This window comes from Rhinoderma darwinii, chromosome 3, assembly GCF_050947455.1.
Source record: "Rhinoderma darwinii isolate aRhiDar2 chromosome 3, aRhiDar2.hap1, whole genome shotgun sequence".
NCBI lineage: Eukaryota > Metazoa > Chordata > Amphibia > Anura > Rhinodermatidae > Rhinoderma > Rhinoderma darwinii.
Window position 1 is genome coordinate 153,998,295 of NC_134689.1, and position 17,073 is coordinate 154,015,367.

Below are 17,073 nucleotides of genomic sequence, written 5' to 3' on the forward strand. Positions count from 1 at the left end.
TCTCCAAAAGCCAAATAGCGCTCTTTCCCTTCTAAGCTAAGCCGTGTCTCCAAACAGCCGTTTATTACCACATGTGGGGCATTGTTTTACTTTTGTGGTGCTTTTTCTCCTTCAGTCCTTGTGGAAATGAGTAAAAATAAGCTAAACTTACATTTTCTTTGAAAAAAATTTTGATTTTTATTTTCAGGGCCTACTTCCAATAATTTGTGCAAAAAAACTGTGGGGTCAAATCGCTCACTATACCCCTAGATAATTTCCTCAATGGGTGTAGTCTCCAAAATGGGGTCACTTGTGGGGGGTTTCCACTGTTTTGTCTCCTCAGGGACTTCGTAAATGGGACATGGCCTCCGCAAACCATTCCTGCTAAATGTGAACTCCAAAAGCCAAATGGCACTCCATCCCTTCGAAGCCCTGCCATGTGTCCAAACAGCCGTTTATTACCACATGTGGGGTATTGTTTTACTCGGGAGAGATTGGTTTACAAATTTTATGGTGCTTTTTCTCCTTCAGTCCTTGTGGAAATGAGAAAAAATTAGCTAAACCTACATTTTCTTTGAAAAAATTTAGATTGTCATTTTCAGGGCCTACTTCCAATAATTTATGCAAAAAACCTGTTGGGTCAAAACGCTCACTATACCCCTAGATAATTTCCTCAATGGGTGTAGTTTCCAAAATGGGGTCACTTGTGGGGGGTTTCCACTGTTTTGTCCCCTCAGGGGCTTTGTAAATGCGACATGGCCTCCGCAAACCATTCCTGCTAAACTGGAGCTCCAAAAGCCAAATAGCGCTCTTTCCCTTCTCAGCCCTGCCGTGTCTCCAAACAACCGTTTATTACCACATGTGGGGTATGGTTTTACTCGGGAGAAATTGCTTTACAAATTTTACGGTGCTTAGTCTCCTTTAGTCCTTGTGGAAATGAGAAAAAAAAAAAATCGCTAAACCTACATTTTCTTTGAAAAAAATGTCGATTTTAATTTTCACGTCCTACTTCCAATAATTTCTGTAAAAAACCTGTGCGGTCAAAATGCTCACTGTACCCCTAGATAATTTCCTTGAGGTGTGTAGTTTCCCAGATGGGGTCACTTTTGGGGGATTTTGACTGTTTTGGCACCGCAAGAGCCCTTCAAACCTGACATGGTGCCTAAAATTTATTCTAACAAAAATAAGGCCCCAAAATCCACTAGGTGTTCCTTTGCTTCTGAGGCCGGTGCTTCAGTCCAGTAGCACGCTACGGCCACATGTGGGATATTTCCTAAAACTGCAGAAACTGGGCAACAAATATTGAGTTGCATTTCTCTGGTAAAACCTTCTGTGTTATAAAAAAAATTGTACTAAAAATTAATTTCTGCAAAAAAATATGAAATTTGTAAATTTCACCTCTACTTTGCTTTAATTCCTGTGACATGTGTAAAGGGTTAAGACATTTTCTAAATGCTGTTTTGAATACTTTGAGGGGTGAAGTTTTTAAAATGGGGTGACTTTTTGGGGGTTTCTAATATATAAGGCCCTCAAAGCCACTTCACAACTGAACTGGCCCCTGTAAAAATGGCCTTTTGAAATTTTCTTGAAAATGTGAGAAATTGCTGCTAAAGTTCTAAGCCTTGTGATGTCATAGAAAAATAAAAGGATGTTCAAAAAACAATGCCAATCTAAAGTAGACATATGGGGGATGTTAATTAGCAACAATTTTGTGTGTTATAACTGCCTGTCTTACAAGCAGATACATTTAAATTGAGAAAAATTCAAATTTTCACAATTTTTCGCTAAATTTTGGTGTTTTTCACAATTAAATACTGAACATATCGAGCAAATTTTGCCAGTAACTTAAAGTCCAATGTGTCACGAGAAAACAATCTCAGAATCGCTTGGATAGGTGAAAGCATTCCGACGTTATTACCACATAAAGTGACACATGTCAGATTTGAAAAATGAGGCTCGGTCAGGAAGGTCAAAAGTGGCTAAAGAGGGAAGGGGTTAACCCCTTCAGGACAAAGGGTCATCGATGCCTCAATGACCAGGCCTAAATTTAAAGTTTTTTGGAATACATTCTTTTAAACGGTCAGAACTGTTAAACTACTTTGGATAACTTAACCATTTTTTTGTGTTTTTTTTTTTAGAACAAATAGCACTTTCAAAAAAATATATTGTTTTACTACAATAGCAACACATTTTATATTACAAACAAACAATTGATCAAAAAAGTGGGAATATTTGGCTATATTTTTTTGCTTTTTAAATTTGTAGAAAATTTTAAATTAAGGCCTAAAACATAGTAGGCTACTTCTCCTAAGTTTCAGGATACCACAAAAATTCAAACAACCCTTTCTTTCGCCATGTTATAGCATCCAGAATCACAGATGCCCCTATTTACTTTCAGTTTGCATTTTTTGAATGAACCATTTTATCACACCACACTGCATTTGTGCTAAACCTGTGGTACCAAAACATCAAAAGTGGCCAGCAAAGTACACCATTTAGTAAAGTAGACCGCTTATGGTATTCAAAAAGGGGTGGATTAAAAAATTGTCACTTTTAATTTTTTTTCTAATTCTGTTAGAGGATGAGATAAAAAAAAAAAAAAATGGGCACTTTTTCTACTTTGGTGTCCACTCGGCGGCATTTTTCTTGTATACCACACACATCATGGTAAAGAAATCACCATATTAACTACACTGCAACTTCTGCTGAGCAAAACGCTACCCTACTTGTGCATGTAACCCGCTTTTTGGCCATGTTATGACGCCCAGAGGCAAACATGTACCTTAAAGGCTGGGTTCACACGACCTATTTTCAGGCGTAAACGAGGCATATTATGCCTCGTTTTACGCCTGAAAATAGGGCTGCAATACGTCGGCAAACATCTGCCCATTCATTTGAATGGGTTTGCCGACGTACTGTGCAGACGACCTGTCATTTACGCATCGTCGTTTGACAGCTGTCAAACGACGACGCGTAAAATGACTGCCTCGGCAAAGAAGTGCAGGACACTTCTTTGCAACGTAATTTGAGTCGTTCTTCATTGAAGAGCAGCTCAAGATTTACGAGCGTCAAAGACGCCTCGCATAATGCGAGGAGGAGCTTTTACGTCTGAAACGACGCAGCTGTTTTCTCCTGAAAACAGTCTGTCTTTTCAGACGTAAAAGACAGTTCTCGTGTGCACATACCCAAAGGGTCTATTCACACACTTAACAAAAAACGTCTGAAAACATGGAGCTGATTTCAGAGAAAATAGCCTCTGATTTTCAGGAGTTTTTGAAGCTGAAAATGAAATTTGGAGCTTCTTTTGAGGCTTCTTTTCAGACGTTTTTTGAGGCGTTTTTTTGAGGCATTTTTCATAGTGTTCAATGGAAAATCAGCTCCAAAAAACGGCTCAAGAAGTGACATGCTACTTCTTTTTACAGAGCGTCTTTTTACGGTCCGTTTTTTGACAGCGAAGCATAAAATGACAGCTCGTCTGCACAGAACATCGCAAGACCCATTGCAAGCAATGGGCAGATGTTTGCCGACGTATTGGAGCCGTGTTTTCAGGCGTAATTCGAGGCGTAAAACGCCTCCATTACGCCTGAAAATAGGTCGTGTGAACCCAGCCTTAACGTTCAAGTTGCGTTTTTTTTGCATGAACCATTTTATGACGCCACACTGTCTTTGCATTCCACCTATGGAGTAAAATCATCAAGTTACCTAAAAAGAACTCCACTTAGTAAAGTACACCACTTATAGTATTCAAAGAGGGGTCTATTGGAAAATTGGCACTTTAATTTTTTTCCAGAAAGCAAAAGTTATTCGTCAGTTTAAGTAGCTACGTTTGTATGAAAACACAAAATAAGGAAAAAAAAATAAAGGAATGATGGCATATATTTCTAAAGTTGCTGATGGGAATTAAAAGCGGACCTTCGTGTGGTAGGTTTTATAGCACTCAATCAGACAGGGTTGGCAGGGAAGGGCAATGATACCGAGTATCCCTCCTTATGCCCCTTTTGGTGCAGACACAGCATTTTCTCGGTGGATATTTTTGGTTTGCTGTTGCAGGGATAGGTGCCACAAAGTGCAGCTCTGTGAGCCTACGCACTTCCTCTGATTCCAAGGATTTTTTCAAAAATAATTTTCCGATACGTCAGAAATGTCTGCGTGGCACCTGACTGTTTATACAGGACATATGAATTGTAAACTGCCATCTGAAATATGTAGATTGACAATTTTTTATACCAGGTATAAGATCTTCGCATAACTTCATATGGCTTCAAGACCTGGTCAATAATACATATGGGCTTTTTCATTTTATTGGACGACCTCTTTTCTTTAATTGGAATAGTGGCGTCAGTGTGCACAGTAGTCAACATGAACAACGTCTTTCTGATCGCGATAGAGAAGCACTAGCATATTGCCGCAACGGAGAGCAGCAGATTCCCCTTTTTTAAGCTTTTGGCTCTTTAGAGCAACTGGAAATCCCTTTCTTGTATGGTGGATAGTGCCACAGGCCCCTGTATTGACCGCTTGGAGTCTTTGGAATAGGGGGATACCCGAATAATAGTTGTCCACATATAACTTGTAGCCTTTGTAGAGCAATGGGCCCATTAACTCCCAGACAACCTTGCCACTTGTTCCGATTTCTGGTGAGCAACCTGGAACATCTATCTGACTGCCCTTCCCCTGGTAGACACGAAAATCCAATGTTGCTTTCGCATAGCTTATACAATTTGATTCCATATCTGGCACGTTTTGAAGGGATATACTGTTTGAAATAGAGTCTGCCCTTAAATTTTACCAGGGATTCATCAATTGACAAATTTTTGCTAGGTGCATAGAGATTCAGAAATTTTTGAGAAAAATGGTTTAGAAGAGGCCGAATCTTGTACAAACGATCATAGTCTGGGGATTCATTTGGGGGGCACTGACTATTGTCATTATAGTGGAGAAATTTTAACAAAACCTCATAACGGGTTCTTGGCATAACTTTGGCAAAACCTGGGGTCCCATGTATGGGGCTTTCTTCCCAGTAGGATCTTATGCGGTTTTTTTTTACAATGCCCATTATTAGTGTAAGCATCAGAAACTTTTCAATTTCATTTTTACTCATGGGTGTCCATTTTCCTACCCTTGCGTAGTAGGACGACAGGGTTGGCCAAGAAAAAAATTGCTCAGCATAGAGGTTTGTCTGTTGAGCAAATAGATTAAATAAATGGTCATCAAAAAAAAGATGTTACAAATTTTGGCCCTTTAGAATTTTTTCATCAACTGTTACGCCAGGGTCAACAGTAAATTCAGGAAGGGTGCCAGTGTAGAGCCAGGAGTGCCCAATGTAGAGCCAACTCCTCAAGAACTTCAGGTTCTTGGCAATGTACCACTTCCATCTGCCTTTGCGCTTCTGCGCTGGTACAAGGCGGACTTTCTATATTTCGGCCACTGGCTTCCACCCTTTTTGCACTGGGGCCAGACAAAGCACTGTCATCAGAGCTTTCTGTATCGCTTCTATCAAAGCCTTCAAAGGTAATGTCGCTTTCTGAATTTTGTTCACTGTCCGGGCATAATATCAAATAAGCCTGTTCCATGGAATACTTTTTGCGTGACATCCTTATTAGTTTACAAATTTTTTTTGTACTTTTTACGTTCACGCTAATAATTGATAACACCTTTTTTTTTTATATAACTGTTCACGTATAATGAATTGCGATTTACTTGCCAAACCGCACTACAGATCACTCCTCAGAACAAATGAAAATAAATTAATTGTGAAAAAAATTATTAAATTACACTAAATAGTTAATGAATAAATTAACTAACTAACTAACTAACAAATTGTTATCAAGCTAACTAACCTACTATTCCTGCCTGCCTATTCTAAAACTAAAGGGGCACAGGGAATACAAAGTATATAGTTTCTATATACTTGGAAAATTTTATATTTATATATATATATATATATATATATATATATACACATACATACACAAAATTGTATGTATTTATGTATGTCTTTTTCACTTTTCTTCTGTCTTCTCCCGATCATCCTCCTTCTCTCTAAAACGCTGTGTCAGAGTGAAGGAGGCTGACAGGAGATGACAAGCGGTAAAGCTTGTTTGTATTGGTTAATCATGGTGATCACATGCTTATCAGCCGAACAAATCGGTTCGGCTGTCAGTTAGCAGGTTGCTGGGGAGCCGGGGACACTGACACAGCCGGCCTCCGAGTGCTTTTCACAGCGCTATGCTGGCTGGAGAAGAGATCTGTAGATTCACGCCCTGGCTGCACAGGGTATATGCGAAAAGGACGTGAATCTACAGATTGTCGGCATGAAAGGGTTAATGCATCCGTCAAAAAACGGACAAGAAGCATCCGTTTGGATCAATTTATAACGGATCTGTTTTTTTTGCACCCTTTTTTGTTTAGTTGATAGTCTTCTGCTGCTAGGCTCTTATTTTAAATAATTTTTTCCTTGGGGCCTATAAATGAGTAGTGTACATGAGTATGAGTACAGTCATCAATTCACACCATTACAAAGCTAAAAAAATATATATATATTTTAACTGATGAAAATCTGTTTGTATCAGTTTTACATTGACACCAATTTTAAAAATTAACTGATCATTAGGGCCTGTTCATATCAGCATTGCTTTCCGTTGAGGGGTTCCATCACAGCTTTCCGTCGGGGGTACCCCTCAACGGAAAGGCAAACGGAATCCTTAGCTTCCGTTTGCATCACCATTGCTCTCAATGGTGACGGAAACTATGCTAATGGTTTTTGATGGAATCAATAGCACAGTCGACTACGCTATTGATTCTGTCAAAACAACGGAACCCAGTCACAACGGTGACAAACGGAAACCATTAGCAAAGTTTCCGTCACCATTGAGATGAATAGTAATGCAAACGGAAGCTAAGGTTTCCGTTTGCCTTTCTGTTGAGCGGTTCCCCCGACGGAAACCTCTGGCGGAACCCCTCAACACCTTTTTATTAAAAACCTTATTTAATGTAATTTTTAGTCCCACTAGAGTTTACATTGCGACTCTGATCGCTGATATAACACTTTGGTATACTTACTAGACCAAGGCATTATTGCTTGTCTGTAACAAACTGTAATATCTTTTAGGCTATGCCTTCAGCACTGCGTAATAGCTATGCTGCTATAGCAGGCCTGGGTGCTTTCGCTAGGCCCCCGGCTGCCATACCAACTCATCAGTGACACGCGACTGCATGGGGGTGGGCGACAAACGGAGCCCCCTCCTGCTGTCTATCCACCTAGATGCCACAGCCGCTATTGATCGTGGCATCAAAGGGTTTAAACGGCTGAATCGGAGGGAACAACAGTCTCGGCATTGCAGCGGGATGTCGGCTGTATATTACAGCCAATACCTACAGCAGATGGCGCAGGCACAGCTCTTGAAGGTACCACTAAAATGTAAGTACAGTTACATCCAAATGCAAAAAGGGGTTAAATAGGGCAGCATATTATCGTGACAGATTCACACACACGGTTTTGGTGCAGTTTTTGGTTCTGTTTTATTAGTTAAAGCCAGAAGTGGATCTAAGGCCCTGTTCACACAGAGTTTTTTTGACAAGTTTTTTGGCGCGGAAACCGCTCTGAAAAACTCGTCAAAAACCGCCTGAAAATGCCTCCCATTGAATGGGAGGCAGACGTTTTTTTACCGCGAGCAAAAAAACTGTGTCGCGGTAAAAAGAAGCGACATGACCTATCTTGAGGCGGTTTCCGCCTCTAAAACCTGATTTCAATCAGTCAGAAACGGGAAAAAAAAACGCCTCGACGAGTGTTTTGACGAGTTTTTGTCAAACCACTGTGCAAAAAACGTCTGGAGCAGTTTTTGCAGGAGGAATTTTCCTCCTGCAAAAAACTCAGTGTGAACACAGCCTAAAGGGAAGGAGACAAAAGACTAATAAAGCTCCTTTTTTTGTGTTCACTCCTGTGTTATTCTCAAAAAACGAAGCCAAAAACTACAAAAGAAAACCTGCATCCAACCCACGTATGTGATCCTGGCCTTAATGTCCATATTCTGGGTGTAACACCCAGACCGTACACGGTTCCTCTGGACCAAACTAACAGCACCATAGTTTCATCTAGTTAAATATGGGTACGATAAACCATCTGAATGAGGCCTTGCTTTTTGGCCATTTAGATTATTACACAATCCGAACGTACTATTATGCTGAATAAATGTATAACAGACCTCATTAAATGAGAGCGCCTATCAGATACTCCCATATCACTAACCTAGCATTAATAATAGCACACTGGATTGCATCCTCAACCACTATACAGACCCACAAGCTGTATGTAACGCAGAGTGGTCCTGATCCTCTGAACAGCCACAAAGATCCACTCCTATAGGAACTGTAATACATTTTTTTTTCTTTACATCTATTCAGAAGTCACAGTTCCAAACATCTAAGTGCAAGGTTTATGCAAAATAGTAAACTCAGTGATGCATATGAAGATTTGTAATCATGGGGAAAGCTGGAAGGATGGTTAGCATTAAGAGAATATTTAATTCACAGGTGTGAATAGGGGAAAGGAAAGCAGCATGATAAAAGTAGAAAGGTTCATTTGGATAATTCAAGAAAGGTATATCATCATCATATAGAGATCCAAGCACACAGAGTAAGGCCACTTTCACATGATAAATTGCAGCTCTGTGCAGGGGCCATATATTTAGAGCCAAAGATGGAATCGGATCCTGTCCTGGGAAATCAAAAAAAGCCTTTCCCAAGGAAAGCTTTCAAAAAGACTTCCAGATCGCACAGAATGGAATCATTGGTTTCAAAAATACATCTCCTGCTATAATAGGTTCACTCACACAAAGATAAATAAATAGACGCAAATTTTAGGGCATGCTGTGGATTTTCAAATCTGCGACATGGTCTATATGTGCCAGATTTTGGTTGTAGAATTCTGTGGGGGTGAGAACCTAAAATGGAGAAACCCCTGACGAATTGTCCATGTATAAAAGGTCCCAAGCCAGAGTGCTTCTGATACTCTGGCCGGGGACTCCGTAGTTGAAAGCCCCTGACTTTACTGTCCATATATGGACCTTGACATCTGGGGCCTCCCCAGTCCCAGAGTCCCCGACCACAGCTCTTCTGACACTCTGGCCGGGGACTGTATAGTTCAAAGCCCCTGGCAATACTGTCTATATATGGACAGTGACGCCAGGAGCTTCCCCAGGGCCAGAATCCCCAGGCCGAGCACTACCTGATGCTCTTCCCGGTGACTCTTGCCCTGGGAATGCTCGCCGAGAAAAAAAAAAAAGGGATGCCGACGTATACGAGCTCCTCGAATGGCTTTCGTAATGCATTGCAATCTTCCCGTATTGAAATTTATTATACCGGTCACTGTTATATTATCAGACACCCTATGCCTTTTGCCGTATGTTCATGTATCGAATCTATCTAGGTAGTCCAGCGTAGAACAGCTATAAGATAAAACAGATAGACTGAAGAATATAATTTGCTAAACACAGAACAGTAGAATTATTTTAGGAATAGCACTGAGGCCTAATCTTTACTGTTGAAATAACTTTCTTACAAACTTTTTAACTAAGACAACAGAAAACATTAAGGCCTCATGCACACGACCGCAGCTGTGTGCACGGTCCGTGATTATGGAACAGACTGGTCGCGTATCATCCGCGGGCCGTCCGCAATCACAAACCGTGCAGACACAAGATGTGCATTGACTTCAATGAGCCTGGACCGCAACTGTGGTCCATAAAATGACATGTCGTATTTTTTTTGCGGTCCGGGCTCTGGGCGATGCTAGGATCGTGGAAACCACAGTCGTGTGCATTGGACCATAGGATATAACGTACCCTATACTATCCGCAATTGCGGATAGTATGCGGACGCAAATGCACGTTCGTGTGCATCAGGCCTAAGTTGTTCACATTTGATTTGGAGGCTCCATGACACACTCAATTGTAAGATCAGGCAGTGCATCGTGGTTTCCATTATAAATAGAAGCCACGAGGCAGGTGTCAACAATAACCTAACGTTTCACACGTGGATGCAAGATATATAAGCAGAAATGTAAATCCAATCCAAAACTTATATAGCAGTAACATTGTGCTATTATAAAGCGATATATTATTAAGTTTTGCTACACTTTGTTACTTTATTATATTATTTACATAATATTATAGTTACTATTGCCTATTACTTATACATAAGAAAAGTTTTATATAATTTCCTACATAAAACATTAAGTATTAAAAGCCTTTTCTGATGACAACACGTATAAATGCAGTTTGTCCTTGCTAAAACATTTTTGAGTGACAAAGAAACCATTGAATAGGGGATCGGCAAAGCAGAGGCGAGTAAGATTTTGCTCTGAATTTCCATATACCTAAAAGCTAAATCCCCATGGTATGAACTTCATTGACCATTATGAAAAAACTGGGGTACATGGCAAAATCTTATCTCGAAACTAAATTTTGCACTTCCCTAAAACCTTTAACTTTGCAGATTTGTATATTATACCACAAAGCGAGCATAAGATCTCTCAGCTTACTTCAAATTTGAACTAATAAATTTCACTAAATATATCCTCCCAAGTGGTTTCTTTCCAAATGCAGAAATATGAGGCTTAGGCCCTTCACGGTTTCTAAGTAATGCACTAAGGAACACAGGTCTCTCCCAATTGTTATGGGCTAAATGTAAAGCAACATAATATTTAGTATTGCTAACTTAAAATATTTTTGTGGCATAGCTAAATATGTTAACTTCATCCATACCTTTTTTTCCTCCCCAGATTAATTCATTGAACATATTCTTTATTATTCTGAATGTTATTATGAACCTAAATTGGTGTATTTATAAATATGTATAACAATAGGGGTAATATCCGTTTAATAAAGATAATGGCCTTATCTGCAATTTTATTACATATTTATAAACTAGTCCTAATTTTCTTAATTAATAGGATATTAAGATCAGGGTATAAACGAGGATCTTGGGAGACATATGTACCTAAGTATTTAGAATTGGCCTGATAGTTAAAGAGGCTCTGTCACCAGATTCTCAAATCCCTATCTCCTATTGCATGTGATCGGCGCTGCAATGTAGATAACAGTAACGCGTTTTGTTTTTTTTAAAACGATCATTTTTGGCCAAGTTATGAGCAATTTTATATTTATGCAAATGAGCTTTGAAATGGACAACTGGGCGTGTTTTTTTTCGTATTTCCAAATGGGCGTGTCTTGTGTTTGTAACATCTGGGCGTGTTTACTTGTTTTACTAACTGGGCATTGTGAATAGAAGTGTATGATGCTGACAAATCAGCATCATACATTTCTCATCGTTCCCACCCAGCTTCTTTCACTAAAGACACACAGCGTGACGTCACTCACAGATCCTTCAACCTTGGCGTCGGTCAGAGAAGATACATCGGCTGAAAGGCGTCCAAAAGGTGAATATGCTCTTCTCTAGGGAGTTTGCTATGCTTACCTGCACATGGTGATGCTGCTGCAAATTCAACTGTACGCCTGGAGCTGTGATGTCTTCTCTCTTCCGACGCCAAGGTTGAAGGACCTGTGGGTGACGTCACGCTGTGTCTGCAGTGAAAGAAGCTGGCTGGGAGTGATGACGTCACCCAAAATGTGGTGCAGTTTTTGGCTGGAATATCCGCTGCAGAAAACAGAACTTTAAAAAAAAAAAAAGCCTATACTTACCCAGTACAATTGTGACATCTCCCTCGGACGTCCTGCAGCCCGGACTCCTGGGATGATGTTTCATCCCACGTGACTGCTGCAGCCAGTGAAACGTCATCCCTGAAAGCCGGCTGGACGCAGGAGAATAGAGATCTGGGTAGGTACAGGCTTTTTTTTTTTTCTGAGCTGCAATCGTAGCTTTTCCGTTGCAATATCTCCTTTTTGTTGCAGGTTTTTACTGAATTCAAATGGGGAAAACCCGCAACAGAAAACCAGTGATTCCGCAACATAAATTGACACGCTGTAGATTTAAAAAAAAAAAAAAACTGTACCGAAGGTCAATTTATGAACAGTTTTCCGGCAGGTTTTTTACCCAGCGTGTTGATGAGATTTGCTCTGTGGATTTTCCCCAATAAAATCTGCTACAAAAAATGACGCAGTATTTACGCTACATGTGGAATTACCCTTATTGGGCATAAACCTGCACTGGCCATTATTTAATACATGGCCATGGATGTATTACATGGACTGCCGTTCAGATTAATGGTTGCCATGTATTGCTACCCTATTTCTGACCGCTACTGGGGAAATGCCTTGCTGGCAGCAGCTTCCCACAGCAAAAACAGATGTGTTTACCAGGGGTCTGGTGAGCAGGAACACGTGACAACCAAGAAAAGGGGTTGTCTATGATGAGACAACCCCTTTAAAAAAAACAAAAAAACTGCCACTAGGTCATATAAGTTGAACTAATTTACTAACCAGTACAGCATCGTCTCCCCGATTCCAGAGCTGTTTTTCTATTTTTTCCTTGGCCCCCCCTTTCAAGAGATATGGCCATTGTTGTCTTGGCTCCCCGTAGTTAGCCAACAGCGCGTGAACTACTCTCAAGTAGCCTCATGCGGATTGGTCAGCATCAGAGGTAGGGAAGCTAGCTCCACCCCGTTGGCTAACTACAGCAAATTAGCAAATAGGGAGCCAACATAACAGTGGGCCATATCTCTTAAATGGGGGTCCAGGAAAAAAAGAAAAACGGCACTGGAATCAGGGAGACAGCGCTATTCAGGTAAGATAACCAGTTCAACTTATATGACAGTTCCTCTTGGAGTAAACCTATAACAGGCAAGGTCCTGCGTTGCCACCACTAGAAGTGTACGTTACAATATACATGCTAGTTCATTTAAAGGGTAGGTGATAACTGTTTTTCGTGGGCCAACCCCTTTAAGGCTGGATTCTCACATGCCGTTTTGATGCAGTTTTTGAGTCAAAGCCAAGGAGTACATCCAAAAGGAAGGAATCGTAGAGAGGAAAGACTGATCCTTCTTCTCTCTTTTGTTTCTACTTACGGCTTTTCCTTAAAATCTGCAACAAAAACTACATCAAAATTGAATGCGCGATTCCAGCCTAAGAATAACTTTTCTCCATTTTCTTTGTGGTTGGACACATCTATTGCACGCAATCTGTTGCTCCCTGTTATCAGCTATCTCAGTCTGATGTGAGGCTGACTATAATGTTCTTCAACTGGATTACAAACACGAAGTCCAGAAAATTCTTTTGAATGGTTTCAGACATACGTAATAGAGCCACGTTTTAACACCAGGACATCCACGGCTCTCTTGAACCCAACTTAGATCTTTACTGCCACATCTTAACGCCTGGACATCCACGGCGTACACTTTTGAACCCAACTTAGATCACCATAGAACTCATATTAGAACCCCTATATTAAAATGTGGGCGTATTATAGCGGTCTACTATTAGCCTTCCCTTGGTCACCGCTTTATGTCACATACGTCCAGCTCTGATATCTGATACACGTGACTGACGTCAGCAGTTCTTTTTATAAGATTACAACTTTACAAAATGAGAACCTATTAACACCTAGTAAATAAATATATAAAAGAAAAACTTAAACTGAGAACTTTCGTAGCTGTGACATCATAAGAGCTGATGACATCACACAAGAGTAGTGAGCACATCTAGTTTCAGGGACTAGTCACCCGCTGAGAAGAATGTATGACAGGAGCCGGACACTTCAGGACACCTGAGCTTCATGTGGAGGAGCTGCAGACACCTGAGCACATTGTATCCATCATGGCAGTGATTGCTGAGGGTGGCAGGAGTGACACAATGCAAGTTCCAGGCACTTGGCCGCCCCCAGCATGCACCTTACCTCGCTCGGGCTCCGCTTGTAGGCAGATGGGGATATTCTTCTTCCAGCCGGGCATGTTCCCAGACGTGCGCTCTCCTCTCCGTCAGGGGCTGCAGCACCTTTGGCACATATCACCTCACAGTGCTGTTGTGTTGGAGCCGTAGCCTGGTGTGACCGGCACTTGTGTCGCCTGCTGCGCTCCTTGTCTCAGGGGAGAGGGCTCCGGCAGGAGGGGCTGCAGCAGCGCAGGAAGGCACAGTGTATGGAGTAGGAGGAACAAGTGCACGGCAATAGAGGCAGTGTCAGGGGGCGGGGGATTCAACTTCACACACCAGGAGGAGGCGGCACGGCGCGGAGTACATTCCCGGCGGGCACACATTCTAATGCGGGGAGGTCAGAGCTGGGGGAGTCTATGAAGCGGAGACAGTCACCACTAATGAGGAACATGCTGGCTTCTCCTATTCCCAGTGCGCTCACTCTCCATTCATATCCACAGAATAGACACTCCCATGTGCCGCCGCTCTCCTGTACTGCCCCGCTCCTGTGCCGCCGCTCTCCTGTACTGCCCCGCTCCTGTGCCGCCGCTCTCCTGTACTGCCCCGCTCCTGTGCCGCCCCGCTCTCCTGTACTGCCCCGCTCCTGTGCTGCCGCTCTCCTGTACTGCCCCGCTCCTGTGCCGCCGCTCTCCTGTACTGCCCCGCTCCTGTGCCGCCCCGCTCTCCTGTACTGCCCCGCTCCTGTACTGCCCCGCTCCTGTGCTGCCGCTCTCCTGTACTGCCCCGCTCCTGTGCCGCCGCTCTCCTGTACTGCCCCGCTCCTGTGCCGCCGCTCTCCTGTGCCTCCCCTCTCCTGTGCTACCCCGCTCCATCAGTATTGATATTGGGGGGACATGTATGAAAAGTCAAACTGGGACTAATTGCCTGAAATGTTTCAGTCCTGCGACCTTCATACAGAAAAGTTAAAAGATGCACGCAAAAGTGTACCTAGTCTTATGTACTTTTCCTCATATATCAATAGTGTGTGCTGAGATAATACACTTTGTAATGTCTTGTTGAAGAAAAATACTTCTATCTCTGGTCTGTAACTTCAGAATCCCCGCACTCACAGTAAAACACTTGGAGGCGAGCTGAGGGATGATATAAGGACTTATTCACACAGTACGGTCAGATTTTGCGGTAATTGCTGCAATAAACTGCGATTTGACGGAACCATGTGAATAAGCCACAATGCAGAGACTGATGGAGAGAGGGAGGCTGCCTGCACACAGTCATGTTGAGATAGAGACCCCCCTATTGCACAGATCATCTCGTATGTATGCGATCATCTCACTCCAGTGATTGAGAGCGTCACTGTTATTAGTTATATTACGCTGTGCGGAGCCTCTGACGCAGATTCCGTTAAAAATCGCAGACCAAATAGCGCAGCATTCTGGGTGGGGGGGGGGTGTAGGGAATCTGCAGACTACTGCTTGTTCTCTTGATTTCTGCTTGCAATCAGTGACTTCATGTTTTCATTCAGAGGCACGCAGGTGCATATCTCATTACTAGGGAGCTCTGATACATTTGGGCTCCGTTCAAACCTGATTTAGTTCTTTTCTGTCCAATTTTAATTTTTTTTCATGTTCAGGATAGCGTAGCTCAGGAGGGTATCAAAAAGCTCATGGGGCCTGGCGCAAAAGTTTGTTTACAATTTAATCCTTCAAGTACATTTTCGTAATAATAGGGCAAACATTTAACTGCTTAACGACACAAGTGTGCCCGTGCGCTCAGAAGCGGGGCAGCGGTTGTAATACACAGCTGCAACCCGGCTCTATCGTCATAGATAAGAAAATCCTCTGCTCGGCTTTAACCCATTGAAGGTCTCGATTAATGTTGATTGCGGAATTCAAATTGAAAGAGTGAGTGGGTATGCCCCTTTGATCTGGTCACAGGGAATACCTGTGACGCGAACTAGGAACATACCTTGTATGGGCAGACAGCCCAGGGTCCATTGAAGGACAAGAGGGCTATTTGACCATATTTCCGGCTCCATCATAGTTGAAAAAAGTCCTAAAACATGAAAATATTATACACTTATTTGGTATAGTCACAAACGTAACAACCTGCATATTGAATTTATAGCATCATTTATGACAATCGGTGTAAGCAGTACATTTTCCTGCATTTTGGCCAAAATAAAAATTTATAGAAATTAAACTCTGTTTATGTACCAAAAAACTGCACAGACATTATGTACAACTCGTCCCACAATAAATAAAGCCCTCATTCAGCTATGTTGAACAAAAAGAAAGCTTTGACCACCGGAATGCAAAAAGGAAAAATCAAAAGTTTTTTCTGGTCCTCAAGGCCAAAATTGGCAGGGTCCCTAAGTGGTTAAAGGGATTTTTGCACAAAGGGCATTTATTACCTGTCCACAGGATAGATGATAAATGTCTGATCGTTGGGGGCCCCACCGCTAGGTCCCCTACTATCACTAGAACTGAGGTCCCAAGACCCTCATTTCTCCTCACTGCATGACCACAGTAAAGACAACTTTAAATGGAGCGGTGGTCATGCATGTGCCCTGCCTCTCCATTTAATGTCTCTGGGATTAATGAAAATTGCCAGTATAGCGCTCGACTGTTTCCATCAGCCTCGTAGGCATTTGAATGGAGCAGCAAGGCGCATGTGTCACCACCGATCCATTCAAGCTTCTCACTTCGATGAGGAGAAACGGGGGCATTCTAGCAAACGGTGGCGGTTCCCAGTGATGGGCCCCCCCTTCGATCAGACATTTATCAGAGGTGCTAAATGTCCTTGGTTGGGATAACCCCTTTAACTCTGGTACCATGATACAGCAATTACAGTATATTAATGTCTTCACAGTAACGGCAGGTTTACAATCTCACACACATTGTCAGGAACATAACATGATGGGACACTTATGGGTTAGTGGTAACTACCCATTAATGGGCAATTACCGTTAAACCATCACTGTCCCATAATGTCAAAAGTTCCTGACAAGGTGTTTTATACTGTAAACCTGAGGCAGGATTAATTAAATATATTATTAAAATAATTTATTTATTCCTGTCCTTACCAACTCTAGCACCCTAGCTAGAAGCTGCCCAAACATGGAGGAGTTGCAGGCAGTTCTTCTTCATGTAGCCTTGCCCCTCCTCCATCTACACAGGTCAGACAGACTTGTCAACTGGTGGTTGGGCCGCCTGGCTAAGTGAGTGAATGCTTAAACGGGCTGAATGCCGCAGTACCCAACCCATAAACCCACCGC

General features: G+C 42.1%; 1 protein-coding gene across 1 annotated transcript in view; it reads right to left on the minus strand.

Annotated features, from left to right (window-relative positions):
* The window catches only part of GRIP1 (glutamate receptor interacting protein 1), a 472,389-nt gene extending 458,316 nt beyond the window's left edge, over nt 1-14,073 (minus strand). Inside the window, exon 1 of the mRNA XM_075856910.1 lies at nt 13,825-14,073. Coding sequence (XP_075713025.1) covers nt 13,825-13,879 — 55 coding nt within the window. The 5' untranslated portion in view covers nt 13,880-14,073. The remainder of the gene's footprint in view (nt 1-13,824) is intronic.
* Nucleotides 14,074-17,073: the final 3,000 nt, after the last annotated feature.